The sequence below is a fragment of the Dermacentor albipictus genome, unplaced genomic scaffold (assembly GCF_038994185.2).
Source record: "Dermacentor albipictus isolate Rhodes 1998 colony unplaced genomic scaffold, USDA_Dalb.pri_finalv2 scaffold_11, whole genome shotgun sequence".
Taxonomy (NCBI): Eukaryota; Metazoa; Arthropoda; class Arachnida; order Ixodida; family Ixodidae; genus Dermacentor; species Dermacentor albipictus.
This window is the reverse complement of record NW_027225565.1, coordinates 7,661,123-7,675,970: the sequence shown is the minus strand read 5'-3', so window position 1 is coordinate 7,675,970 and position 14,848 is coordinate 7,661,123. Positions and strand designations below refer to the sequence as shown.

The window sequence follows — 14,848 nt, the reverse complement described above, 5'->3', positions numbered from 1 at the left end:
ATTACCATTCGCAGCAGAAAACTTGTTCGAACATGTGAACCACGGCATTAACCGAACTGTTTTGAAGAGCAAGGTGAATTGCAAGAACGGCATGTTCGAATTCATCGCATGCGTGCTGTCGCCCTTTCAAAGGGGGTAAAAAAAAGTAAATGAAAGGTCTAATGTTCCCTTTTGTATTCTCAGTGTAGCACAAGTTTGAAAACGTGCAGCTGGCAACAATTCACGCACCTACATTCAAGTGTCAGGCATATACAGGGTGTCCCACCTAAGCTCAGGCAAGGCGCGTTATAACGTAAAACTATTCCAAAGTTTTGTATTCCAATTCTGCTATCAGCCCACCGTAATTGGTCAAAAACGTTTTTGGACCACCCCCCCTCCTTCACCTGTCTGTCACGCGACGTCACGAAAACCGCGATAGCTCCCCCTCTGATACGACGTGTGCACACTGATCACGCATAATTTGACCGAAAAAAACAAAAATAGGCATTTATGATTCGACGCCTTTTTGTCATTAGCCCTTGGCTATTGGTCAAAAGTTTTCGGACTGCACCCACTTCATCTGCCTCTAACGCTGCGTCCCAAAACTGCAAAAACTTACCGCTTCAAAGAGACGCGTATGCGTTAAAATGAATTAATATACCGAACAAAACTGAATTTTCTTCTGAATAGCTGCAGGCTGCCCCGTTCCGAAAGGAATAAAAGATGGCTGCCGCTGAGCGCTCCGGCACTGGCTGCTCGCCCCTGGCGGCGAGCAGGGGTATATTTGCATTTAACAAAACTTTTTGCAAGGCCGTGTAACGCTTTTGAGAACTTTCGGCACGTTTGCGACCTCGTTCTGCCAACTCTGCTTTGCTGAGTATCCCTTTTAGCGTCATTCTGAAGCTTCCGTTGCATGCCACCGCGATTGTCGAGGAGCCCCCGCAAGCTAAGTAAGATAAAGCGTACCAATCGCAGACGCCGGCACCACCCTCTTCATCCGGTTATCGATATTCAGTGCAGTGGCTCGGCCACATAGAATCCCTCTCCACTTGAGCATGCTACTCGCCTCTTGTGAGCCAATTAGATAAGACAAGCCGCTCAGTACAGGCAATGTTATTCGTTTTTCAAGCAAACAAAGTGACCTCCTATGAAATAGGGGAGCGTTTGATTGGTTTGTTCAGACAACCCTACGGGTGACCGCCCGATGCTTGCGTCGGCGATTACGCAAATTTGGGGTGCGATCTTGTACGCGTTCCAAAATAGAACGGAAGCGGTCCGTTCCACCGAGCCGCACACGGTTGGTCAGTTTGAACGGTGAAGAACGCCATGACGTCAATTGAGAAGTGATACCTGCTGTCAATCATTCCGTGTTGTCTGCTATCGGACGAGCGGAACGGAACGGACCGCCACTTTCGCGACGGAAAGAACGGACCGCCTCCGTTCGAGTTTGGAACGCGTACAAGATCGCACCCTTGACGTCAGGAGATCGGAATAAAAACATATCGGAATAGCTTTACGTTATGCGGCCCAAGGTTTAATAAAATGCCGATGGGCTCTTGCAGGACGAGGCCGAATGCATATTGTTGGCTATTATTGTATGGAGCAAGTCGCACTATGTTTTGTGTTCTGCTTAATTGCCTAAGTTGTCGAGCGTCATTAACCAACTTCGCACATATTCACTTCGCGTTCTAATTAAAATCTAAGTAAGGAGCTTCTAGCTTCCTATGAGTCCCATCGTCAATTTCGCGTCCTAATGAAAGCGCGCGAATTATGAAAAAAAAGGTGGAAGGCGATTCAGCCTGCTGTTGAAGTCCATGGAGGACAAAGCCTCCCCGAGCTAGTTGTGAAGGAGATAGGGGCGGAGTCACTGCGTACCACAGTTTGTCGCGTCACTCCTCGCGTGAGGGGAGTAGGAGGAGCGTCTGACTCGAATTATTTTACTGCACCATATTCTGGTTCGGCCCACATTTAACGTATGACGACGTGTTAATTATTTTAAGTATTTTGTTGAAGTGGACATGTTAAAACTACGATCCGATTATAAGGCTCGACGTTAAAGGGGAAAAGCGCCCCTGGCGTGATAGGGTATCGGGCTTCTGTGCCAAAGGTTCTCTGCTCTAACCCAGCCGTCGGACAATTTTACTCGTTTATTTATTTAAAAATCGGGATGTCACCACACGGGCGAAACAATGAATGCGATAGCAACATGTTTGAATGTTCCACGAACTAAGGCTCGCAGCTTTAGTGGCAGTGAGAATTGCGGTAAGCATAAGCTGGCTGTATAAACACGGTGTGGCATGACGTGCCCAGGCACACACGAATGGAAAAGAACGCGATGACGGCGAGCAGAATCGGCTCGGAGGAACTACAGGGTCTTGTCGGCGTCGTCGCCTTGCACCGGCCTCTCGTTCCCGTACTGCGGCGCGGTGTGCGCGTCCGCGCTGTTCAACTGCACAGTCTCGTAGGAGTTGTCGACTTAGCCTCGGCCTGCCGTTACCACAGCGGTGCGTCGGGGCGCCTCTGGCGTTAAGCTACAGCGTCGCGCCGCACACGCAGCTGCAGGTTGTTCCTGCGACTGGACCACGGAGAGGTCTTACTGGAGCCTATGCTGGCCAGCCTTGCTTCAGTGTGCTTAACGTTTCGCTACAGTTCTTCGGCCGGCGTTCAGTCGACGCCTGAGGGAATGTTTGCGTGCACGTGAGGGACGCGGTGCTTCGTTGCGGAAACCACGCAGCGGCAGGTGCCATCACTGCGACTGCGCGTGGGAAAACGATGGCACAACATGGAAGGGTCGGCAGGGTGGCGTTACAAGTTGTTCCAGCAAGCAACGCTGCCTGACCACGTGCTTCTGTGCACCAGACTGTGTGATTGGAACCTGAACATGCCTAGACATGTTTCGCCACCTGGTGTTCAAATCTTGGCTGAAAGGAAAATTGTAGCGTTAATTTGAGTAATGTTCTTCGTAATACGGATTAACAATATAATAAAAGTCTGTATATATATGCGTAATTATCAGCGGCAGCGAAAGATCGCATCGAGTGTTTGTATAATTAATATTGGCATATAAACGCACTAAGCGCGTCAACGCGCTGGCTTGCACGCCAGAAATGCTTATGCGTGTTCTATTGCAACTGCTGAGGGTTGCCCTTGTGGCCTCACGGTTAGGGAATCGGGCTGATGTGCACGCGGTTCTATGTTGGAATGCTGCCGCCGGACAATGCTATGTATGCTTATTTAGTACATACAATATATATATATATATATACGGAACATCACGGTGACCGATATCGACGCAGGCGTTGACTTCGCACGCGTGATTCACGTCAGGGATGTGGTGCTCCCGCGGCGGTTCATCATAGCGATAACGGCACATTTGACAGCACTGCAAGCAAAATGGACAATCGGGCGTGTCATGCGCTTTTATGCGAAGCATATTACGAGAGCTCAACCCAGCTCCTCAGGCGCGGCGGTGTCGCCTTGAAACCACGCGACACCGTGACGTCACGACAGAGGAGAAGTGGCTTTGGCTCAACTCTTGCAAGACGGGCTGGGTGGGAATCGAACCAGGGTCTCCGGAGTGTGGGACGGAGACGCTACCACTGAGCCACGAGTACGATGCTTCAAAGCGGTACAAAAGCGCCTCTAGTGAATGCGGTGTTGCCTTAGAAACGAGCTCTTTCTAAGGCGTGCGTCTCTTGCTCAGGCGCACATTTCGTTGCCGCGCCGAACGCTGCTTTGCTCGACGCTCACCGCGTCCAATGCGGGGCGCGTAGTCGCTGCCCTGTAGCCCATTGTCTTACACCCCTTGGCGGGTGGACGGGAACGCTGTCGCGTTCCACTCTTGAAGGCGAAGCAGTAATGCATGAGTTGTTTCTTCGTCTAGCCGAACCAAATATAGCCAAGCAACAGCAGTTCACCAGGCTAAACAGTGGTTCAACAACTAAAATAAAGGCTAGTATGCTTCGCATCCTGGGCTTAACCTTACCTAAGCCACAGCCATTTTTTTTTCATTGTTCCCTTAAAATTTTGCATGTTTGTATTAGGACGCAGAAAAAAATTATTACTTAGCATGTAAGTTAGAAGCTACTGAAATACATGTTTCTTAGAACGATCGACAACTTTCTCATTGCCAGTTTTGCCCTTAATTTAGATTAATATCAAATAATTATGTAATCAGGCAGGATGCAAAACTTGTGTGACTTGCCCCATACAATAGTAAAGAATACATTTGGTTGCGTCTTCCTTTAGAACTCCGGCTTAACTTCATAACCTTCGCTAAATACACCCTGTATTTGATAATATGTTTTGCTATTCATGCATTTTTGTTTAGGTTTGTCGTGCATAAATCTGCTAAGTTGATATTTAATAACGGCTGTTGATCATTCATCGTCCTACGTGCTATTCATAACAGCGTATGCGCTTCGCAGCACGATTTCGTCACTGATCAACTCTCAATCAGCAATCATTTACGTGGATATCGCAGCACGATACTTTAACGTGGATGAGAAGCACTCGGCTGCAGTCACAAAAGGAATAGGTAAGTTTATTGTTGATACTACTTCGTGGAAACAAAAATATCAGTTTTAAACAATGGGGACGCACCGTGTCTGATGAGATGCGGTGGCATTTCACAGGTTTGAGAATACACGCGTACGTCACAGGTCTTCGGCAGCTCCAGTGAGACGTGCGCCAACTTTCCTATCTGTAATAACATGATGTTTGTGTCTCGGACCTCCTGCTTATTCAACCAAAGACCGAACTTTCATTCTACATGAAGCAAAAGTAAAACAACTTCTTCATCTTTAGCTCTTGCCATGGAAAGTACATTCCTACAACAAAACTATAATATGCTAATTTAGTAAAAAAATTTATAATTGTGGCAAGTTAATAATTGGCTCTGTGAAGTATCTACAACTGAAAACACGTTGCAGCGTATTAAGAACGCTACTATGTGCTTTCTGTTGTGTTTCCCGCGAACAAATAAAATTTTCAGGTTTCAAGTTCAGAGTATAGCAAAAAATTATATGTTGGGTCTTGTGGGGTTAAAAAATGCGTTGTGCGTTATCTTATGTTGCACACAATGTCTGACAACACCGCAATATTGTTTTCTTTAATTCACCCAACTCGAACATCACGTGTCTCAACTGCACTTAAAACAAAACATCTTTACACATTGTACACATATTTTACGCAAGCTGCAAATGGAGTTGCACGTCTCCACGCGTCTAAGGCGCCACAGCAAACATCGGGCCACCATCCCTGAGCAAGCGTTTAGAGGCAGTCAATGAATAACAAGCATGAAAACACGCTAACTTAGCAAAAACTGTAAAATAGGAGGGTTCAGTAGATGTGGATGCGTGTAACTTGTGTTTGCTGTTACCAGAAGCAGGACGACAATGGCTTCACGGAAAAACTAAAACCCGTTCTGAAAGATTAGTTTCGACTTGTACTTTATAAGTCGTTAATCACATTATTAAACAATAAAACTAACCACATGGAAGAACTCGGTGCATCTGCATTAGCTTTCGCGCTCCAAGTCAATCGAAAATTCAAAATTAACCCCGATGGCGCATAGAGAGACGTATGTTAACGTGACGAGGAATCTGTTATTTTAGCATGAACAGCAAAACAGTATAACACCCCACGCGGTGGAATATTCAAGCCAGTCCAGTCACGTTCACTCAATCTCGGCGTGCTCTCTCCGGTTGTCCACATTGCTTAGCGATGGCTCATGTGAGAGCTTAGTCTGACAATAAAGTTTATGCATTTGCGCTATAGATTTTAAGAGCCTGTTATTGGGTTACACAGTTCGTAGCGCTGTTCGATCGAATTAAGAAGGCTGTCGTTAGCCTATGCCGACTACGTCAGAATGTTTGTCAGGTGTATGAAAATTGTTTGACAACACACAGACAATCTAGCACATCACATGCGCAGTTCCGATGTGGTTAGTCATAAAACGTTGTTCGAACTGCGAATTTGCTCTTGCAAATGTTTGTTCCGTCAAACGCAAAAACTTATGGGACGCAGGATCTGCTAAGAAGCTGAATTCTGGCCAAGAGTGGCCACAGAACCTCTAATTAAATGTTCCAGCACATAGTAGCCTTCGCCACCTACAAGATGATTCCTTAAATTAGACGTACCATGCCTTAAGAGTGCGGGAATTCGCATTTGCAGGGGAAACCTCATCCCGTACACTTCTTCTATTGACTGTACACAGTGTGTAACTTTTTTTTGCCACTCACGTCTCACCCGCAAAGCCATTAAGGTGACAAAAACAGCAAGTTTGGAAAAACTTGTATGTACCGAGGCGGGCTGTTGCAGCTAGCTGAAAGCTGCGCCTTTGAACTTAGAGAAAAACCAGAATTTTTTGGTTGAGTAATGTGGTTTGCACAGTGAATAGATGAAAATATTTTGTTTGCTAAGAGATGGCTAGAATGTTTGACACTGTTAGACTACTCTGTTTCAAGCTTGCCATGCAAATTGGAACAAGGTTCTGACCAAGGGATCAAGTACCGCTCATGTTTGATTTACCGGCTAGAGCCTCGTAGCGTCTATTTCTTAGGGATATTTTTGGTTAGTGGCCTCTGGGATTATTCATTTGTAAAGAAATGACATTCTACTAGAAAAACTCAGCTTGTCTCCAGATCGGAGCCGCTATAACGAGCCTCTTTAATGGTGAATTTGGGCACCACTGTTGCACAGCCACAGTCAGACTTAACCCGGACGACCAAGGCAAATGTGCAACTGCCCAAGTGCAGCAAGAAGAGCAAACTTCGAATGCTTTGAAGGGAAGACGCTCGAAGCTTTAGCTCTTTCAGGGCACGCCAAGCAGAAATCTCCAGCGCCAGCCGCCGGAGAACCCAAAGGCGCCTAAGGCGTGTTCGTGTCAAGCATGACAGAGGCTTTGCAATCCTTGTGCAATGTATAGTGTACGGCCAACTCACCGTATGGCGAAAGCTGGCCCAGAGCACTCTTGCGGATCTCCTCAGATCGCACATTCAGCATCCCGTGTCGCGACAGAAGAATGACAACGCACGCACATGCTTCGTTGTCCAGAGTTTCGTGATGCGCGGGCGATGCAACGGAAGCTCCGTTATAAGACCTCGAAGTCAGTCTTTTGTTGCACACCGCGAGTATCGTATACGCTTTCGACAATGCCATGCGTGACCTTCTAAAGGCTGCGTCGGGCCGTGGATAAATTGGCCCTGAGGCATGCGGGGCGCTACGACATTGTGTCATTTTTTTTTTCAGCTCTCGTCGTCGGTGCAATCATGACAGCGTACGCCATTGCAGCCCCTCACTTGGGATCAGCGGCAAAGGTGGGCGCCTCGCAGTGCTCATCGTACTATGCCTCACACATTTTGCATACACGAAGTCTTATTTACTGGCCTGTTTGAACGTGTGCCTCACTTTCTGCTATGCTGGGTACTATTATGGTGAGCATGGTGTTTCATGAAATGTAGCAATGACTCACGAGCGCGGGAATAATTGCTAATCACATGGATACAATTTTTTGCCAACTTTAGTACTTCACACTTTTATGAGGCGGCTGCTACCTACGTACGCGACACGCCCGTAACAATTACTGAAATGAACTGACTCTTGCTGTTATTAGTTTTTTTTTCTGCTCAAGTAAACGAGAGTTCAGTATGCAGAACCGATACGTAAGTTAAGCGCTGCCAACCACATCTTTGCTGGCGTCCTGATAATAGTACAATTACTTAACAACCAGACGAAGTCACAACACCAGTTTGCTGCGTCTTTAGCTAAGCCGCGGCTCAGATTATCATTACTGAATTTCGTTGCTTTCTGCCGTCTCTCCTACGAGAGAGCGCGAATGACACCGCTTTCGGGAAACGCTCGTTGTATTTGCCAGTCCGCCTTGTTTCAGTTTTTTTTTTCTTTGAGTTTTCCACGTAGAGTTCTTTGTGCAAGATATGCTTGTGTATGGTAGGATAGCACGCGCCTGATAGCGCGAAAGCTTGATCACCGGCGCGAGCGGAAGCATGGGAGTCTGGTGCTAGAGACTTTACGTTGAGAACGAAAAGAGCAGGAAGGCGACGTCGACAAGCCAGTGGCAGAGAGAGAAAGAGAGCTCTAAGTCGAGTACTATACGTGTGGCGGCCAATCAAACACGCAAGCTGTCCATTGGCGCAATCTAAAATGCCAATGGGCGGCGGTGAGTGCGAAGGAAGACGGGGCTCAGGCAAGTGTGACTTCGCCGGTGCCGTTCGCCTTGTCTACTGAAGCCGCAGAGGATGACGTTCTCATATGCCACCAAAGAATTAGAGCCGTGGCTTATGCAGTCTAGCTGCGGATATTTTTGCGATGTGCGCGACCGTTACACAAGAGGCTCGGCTGGAGAAACTTCAAAGGTCAGAGGTCAGAGGTCGAAAAACTAAAACACTCCTAGTACTACTATCTCCTCGGAATCGTATGATTTCATTCGCCAGGAAGTATTTCTAAGTCAAATGATATATTACCCCATGAGCAGTAACCACGTGCATACCGTTCTTCGACATCCATGCCAATGACGCTTTATGATTCGAATTCAGCATGCAGCTATAGAATCCACATTACGGGATACCCATGTGCATGTTAGTGTAACTGTTGCATAAAGTCGTTTCTTAGGGGTAAAACAAGTTCTTCCATGAGGATTACTGCTGCACACCAGTATTCCGTAGCAACTACCTTTTGAAAAAAAAAAATCAGCAGCTGTCCACGCTCGCTTTTAGCTTGTGGCCGCATAACAACCCGACATGTCACACCAGAGCATATTTGTAATCATTTTATTCTCATCTCTTGCAGATAATCATGGTGTTCTACAACAGTGCAACAGGACCTTTTGTCGGCCTCTTTTTTATGGCGGTTGTCTTTCCCTGGGCGAACGGCATTGTACGTACTGATAATTTATAATGCGACATCAAATATGCAAGAAAACTGGCTTTCAAAGCGTCTGCAATGTTAGCCGCTGTGTATCTGTGGAAGTAGACTTCGTGGACATTTGAGTAAAAAAATGGAACTGCAGGGACAATTTATAATGAAACAATTAGTGCCAAACTTCAGTGGTAACGTCATGAAACGTAGAAACCCGCAATGCAAACCCCATATATTCCTTCGTATATGCATATTTACTGCGTCAAGACGCAAACAGCATGCACTACAACCGGGATGCAGATAGAATTTTTTGCCAGCTAGCGGTAACTGTTGTCACAGCGACCTGCTAAGTATGACACATTTCTATGTTACAGGTGATTTAACTCAATTTTACCAAGCAACTTTACTGTTTCTGACAAAATACTGAAGCATGGCGCATATTTGGATTGATAAGAGTGCATGTGTTCGGCTCTCTGAAAGAAGTGCTACGAAAAACAAATTAATAAAATAATATGAAGCAATCATGAAGCGTGTGAGCGTGCTCCCTACATTGTGTTTCCTTTTTAGTTGAATGCCTATCTAGAAGGGACACGTGTACTTGGCATTATTATATTTATTTTAACTTTTCTTGCGTACCACGTGCCTCATGCGAAAGGGAGAAGAGGGCCAGCCAAGCTATTTATACGCTTTCTTTTTTCTCTCCTCCATCATTGATGATGTGAATAAAGTTATGTATCTGTATCTCGGTATTCTCCTACGCCCATATTCCCACTGCCATTTCAAAGAACCAGTGGTTCTTCTCCATCTGTTAACATAATTCACGAGGTCTATGTTGACTTCATACATTAGAATACTACGTGTAAACTAAACTTTCGCAGGGTGCTGCAGTTGCGACAGCTTTGCTGAGCTGCCTGACATTATGGCAAGCAATCGGGAAAACACTCAGCGGTGTACGGTTCCCCAAGATGCCCGTCACGACCGAACTTTGTCCAGCCAACTTGACGCTGCCTGGTCTTCCCGTCAGTGAAGAGAGCAGCGTGTAAGTTCAGCGCCCTAATGGTGCAGTTAAGGGCCGATAACGACAGAAAGCGTCCACTCTCTTTTTTCCTTTTGTATTTATTGATATTCACAATTAGGAATTTATTGTAGCGCTTTGTTGCATTACGGCATATAGTTAGGTTTACTGTCTGTTCTTTTGTACTGTGTTTTATAAGCATTGCCTTAGACTGAAACATTGTAATACTTAAAAATTTAAAGGTTTGTCCAATTAAAGAAAAAAGAAACATGCAGCGCAAACTACGGCCATCGCGCAGTACATTTACTCAAGAGCAGATAACAAAAAATGAGGGCTTTAACACCCGCAAACTGTACAGAGGGTTATAAGGGATGCCGAAAAGAAGCTTCCGGATTAATTTTGACCACCTGTGATTCCTAAACATGCACCAAAAGCCCGGTACAAGTATCCACCCCCATAGGAATGCGGCTGCCACGGTCGGGATCGAACCCACAACGTCGCGCCTAGCAGCACGACGCCATAACCGCCGAGTTAGCGCGCCGGGTGCGCACATTTAACTAAATAAAGACCGTGTAGCCCTTTGCTCTCGTTATCCTCCCTTTGTCCTTGATCCTCGTCACGTAAGGAAGGAGAAAAAAATTAGGAGAACGCTTAAGCTTCGCCGTTAAGAGTGGAACGCGATAGCATTCAAAGATCCCTGACTGCTTCTCACGCTTCCTGGCAACTGCAGCCTATGTAACCGCAATGTTCACCGGGAAACGCTGGCGCTGAACGCGCTATGCACTAAGGGGGGCGAGCTGTCCGTGGCGCGCCGCATCTACTAAGACAGACCTCAAACGGCAGCTGGAAAAGGTATCTGTGTTTCAGTTTCCGCGTAACAGGATTATGTTTTCTCGTACATTCTAATTACATTCCGACGCTATCATGCACGGATGTTGTGTGCATGTCGTACTTCACGAATTTCCTGACGCATTTTACTTTGAGAAATTCAATTAGTTCAGTAACGCCTATGCGACCCCCGGAGGGCCTGCGTGTGTCGGGATGCGTGGTTCGGGCAACGTCCGCGACGCCGACACCAGCGCCGACACCAACACTGACACCGCATTTTTTGCGACACCATGCCCTTAACGCTACCGAGTTAAGATTGTGGCAGATAAAGCCGTCACCGATGATTTTCAGAGTCAGCGATAGCTTTTTTGTGTGGGCCTTAGGGGTATATTCGCGAATGACGTAGGTACTTCGCGTCTCCGGAGCAGTTAATCCAAAACGACGCCTTCTTAGCGAACTAATCCTCCCCCTCATTCTTCCTCGGCGGCAGTGGCTGCTGCTCTTGTCGTCTTACTGAATAGCTCACACACGCTATACAGCGCGTACATAACGAATCGGCTTACATAGTCATATATGCCCAACCTTTACAGATGCGCCGGTGACGTGCTCTGTTCTCTGCGGAATCATGCAATGAAACAAATACAGTATATGAATGTCCTAACTGCAACAAATAATTGTCTTGTGAGGGCGTAATTCCATTATTTAGCGAAGTTTTCTAATCCTTCTTCTTAGACGGGATTCGGCGCGTCTGCTCGGTTAATTTATCGCCGTGTAAAGTTGGCCGATTTGGACGACAGTGTATACTACCGAAGTGAGCCGATCCCGCAGATGCTTTCCTTTTTTTTTTTTTTTTGAAGACTGGACTAGTTCCGGAGACAGTGTAATCCATATCACATGGGTGGCGTGGTTGAGGTCGCGTCTCCGTCTGGCACTCTTGTCCGGCAACCACGTAATCACTATGCCCCAAAATGCGGTGCAAAAGATAAATCGTTGCATGCGCATTATCGCGAAGCTAATTGGCACAAAACTTGTAGAATGGGTGGAGAACGCCAACAGTTCCTTGTGCATATTAAATAAGATTTCACCGCATCATGTGTCTCTTTCGGAGAGCATTTGGTTGCAACGTTTCACGGAAGCTTCTTAACGTTAATTTCCATCGCATTCTTATTATTCTCGCAATTTCTTTCTTTCGTAGTCGCGACTGGGTCAAGTTCGCTACGAGTCTCGCGTCGGTGCCGCAGCCTCTCTTGCTCTTCCTCCGCCTCGATGGCAATTCACTTTATTCAGCATCCTTGGCGCTTTCGGATTGTTTTGCGGCTTCTTTGATCTGTCCCATTCGCCTTTCCCGTGCATCACCCTGCTTGGTAGCATAGCTGAGATACACCACTTCAGCACGACGTTGTTTTCTCTCAGCTATCGATCTCATCGGGTGAGTGAATGCGCTTGGGAGACATTGCTGTACCGGCATGCGAGCGCCAACGAATGGAGCGTATCTGGCGATCACAGGTGGCGCGAGCTTCAGTGGTGACGCAACGCGCACGTGTTAGCGAGATAGCTGGTTAGCAGAGACAACACGCGCCCGTCCATTGTGCTTTACTCGCGTTGCGTTCGCCAGTTCATCGCGGTTGATCGCCGTCACCGTCCAACCATCCGGAGGTGCTAGCTAAAGAAAGCACGAAAAACGCTCTATATGCAAGGTATGCCTGCCGCAAAACTCGACGGCTCCTATACCATCACTCCGTTTGAAAAGTTGTAGTGCTGAATGAATTTGTATGTATGCAGTGAACATAGGTTTTGCGGACATAAAACTACTAAACCGGTCAAACACTTGTATTAGCAAATAAATTACAACGAGTTGCTTCAACAGTGCGCTATACTAGCACTCTCATTAGAAATTCGCAAAAAAAAGAAAAATATTGACCCTCAAGAGCTCACAGAAGCCATAGATTCATTTTACGTGCGCATGTACATTCTCTCATTTACTGGCGGCATATATTAGTCACTTATCAGTAGATTGCTATTGTATCAGTTTTTAATAATAATAATAATATATGGGGTTTTACGTGCCAAAACCACTTTCTGATTATGAGGCACGCCGTAGTGGGGGACTCCGGAAATTTTGACTACCTGGGGTTCTTTAACGTGCACCTAAATCTAAGTACACGGGTGTTTTCGCATTTCGCCCCCATCGAAATGCGGCCGCCGTGGCCAGGATTCGATCCCGCGACCTTGTGCTCAGCAGCCTAACACCATAGCCACTGAGCAACCGCGGCGGGTTATCAGTTTTTGGATACTGTTGTAAAATATGGTATCAAACCGCCGCGTCATGTGCGCGCTGTCAATGCGCAGGCGCCAAGTTCTTTTTCTATTTTCACTCCCCCTTCCTCCCTTTCCCATCTTACTTTATATATACGTGCAATAAATATTTGTGCGTTGTTCTCGGCTAACCACTGGGTCGTCAACGTCTCCCTTCTTACATGACGGCAGCTACGCTGCCGCTGCTATGTTACAGTGGCGACGAGCCAGGAAGACACCCACGCAGTCAAGGTAGAACCCGACGCTAAGTACCCGCAGACAGCCGTACCGCTGACCACGATGGCCTCCCACATGCTTCCGAACTTCGACGACGTCGCAGATAAGTGGAAGCCTTACCTCATCAAAGTGGAAGCGTATTTTGAAGGTAATGCCATTTCGGATTCTACTAAGAAGAGGGCACTTCTAGTGGCTGCACTTAGCACGTCGACGATCCAAATCCTAATGGGAAGGATAGCACCTGCAAAGCCCAATGCCCTAAGCTATGACGAAGTAGTCGGGGTGTTAAATGACCACTATGACCCAAAACGCAACGACATCGCTGAAAGTTTCCAGTTTTTCAACCGCTGTCAGCAGGAGAATGAATCCATTCATGATTTTTTCGTTGCAATTCGGCGCATAGCAGACAATTGTAATTTTGGCGACTCGCTGAGCAGGCTACTTCGTGACAGAATTGTCTGTGGCGTGCGTTCAAAGGCCGTGCAAAAGCAACTTCTGTCAAAGAAGGAATTAACGCTGGAGGAAGCGGAGTCGATAGCAATAGCCGCTGAAACTGCCGAAAAAGACGCCAGGACAATGTCCGTAGACGTACCGCCTGTGCTTAAAGTGGAAGCGCATCGCAAGCTACCATCGAGATCAAGCACGGAAAGCGCAGGGCGACTGGAGTGCGGAAGGTGTGGCAGTTTTAGACACGACAACAACAGCTGCCGATGGGCTAAAGCCCTATGTTACTCTTGTGGTCAGAGGGGTCACTTGGCAAAAATGTGTCACAGCCGCAATGGTAACGGTGTTCCCAGCAATCGGAGAGTCCATCACGCGAAAGCCTTGGCGGTGGAAGACGCCGTTTCAGAAGAGGACAACAGCGATAGTGCGCACATCTGGACGTTGGCGTCAGCACGAAAGAATGCTCTTCAGCCACCAATTAGGCGTACGTTTAGTTGGGGAGGCGTGGAATTATCCATGGAAGTAGATACTGGTTCCCCGGTGTGCGTAATATCACGACAGCTTTTTGATAAACATCACAAATGCTGGCCAAGCTTGAAACCTTCACACGTGAAGCTATCCTGCTACAATGGAAGATTACCGGTGGTGGGCGAGCTTCAACTTTGTGTGAAATACCGCGATATTTCCGTTAACTGTGCCCTTGTAGTGCTAGACTGCCCCGGACCAAGCTTGTGCGGCCGAGATCTGCTAATGCTCCTGGAAGAAGCGGGCGTTCCGGTACTACAAGTGACGGGTGAAGGCGAGGCCACGGCGGATCAAGTGGACTGTCACAGGATCCATGCCATCTGCGACACATACCAGGACGTTTTCTCAGAAACCTTGGGTTTGATCAAGGGACCACCAGCCAGCCTCCTGCTGAAGGGCGACGCTGTTCCCAAATTCTGTAAGGCGAGACCTATTCCATATGCTCTACGTGACAAGGTATCGCAAGAACTTGACCGGTTAGTGTCGCTGGGTGTAATATCGCCAGTCAAGCATTCGAATTGGGCGACGCCCATTGTACCCGTTCTGAAGAAAGATGGGTCGGTCAGAATTTGCGGTGATTTTAAAGCTCTCTAAATCCTGCTTGCGCCACGGAGCAGTACCCACTTCCGGTAATTCAAGATATCTTTG

The 14,848-nt window shown here is 47.1% G+C and overlaps 1 protein-coding gene across 6 annotated transcripts in view; it reads left to right on the top strand.

The window, feature by feature from the left end:
- The window catches only part of LOC139051240 (sodium-coupled monocarboxylate transporter 1-like), a 57,209-nt gene that overhangs the window by 21,046 nt on the left and 21,315 nt on the right, over positions 1-14,848 (top strand). For 4 of the 6 annotated variants that reach the window (XM_070528230.1, XM_070528227.1, XM_070528228.1 and 1 more), the window contains 4 exons: positions 4,407-4,516; positions 7,231-7,298; positions 8,788-8,874; positions 9,735-9,895. In XM_070528230.1, coding sequence (XP_070384331.1) covers positions 4,407-4,516; positions 7,231-7,298; positions 8,788-8,874; positions 9,735-9,895 — 426 coding nt within the window. Of the gene's footprint in view, positions 1-4,406; positions 4,517-7,230; positions 7,299-8,787; positions 8,875-9,734; positions 9,896-13,003; positions 14,619-14,848 lie in introns of those variants that run through there. The other 2 variants (XM_070528226.1, XM_070528225.1) reach the window with 1 other exon arrangement.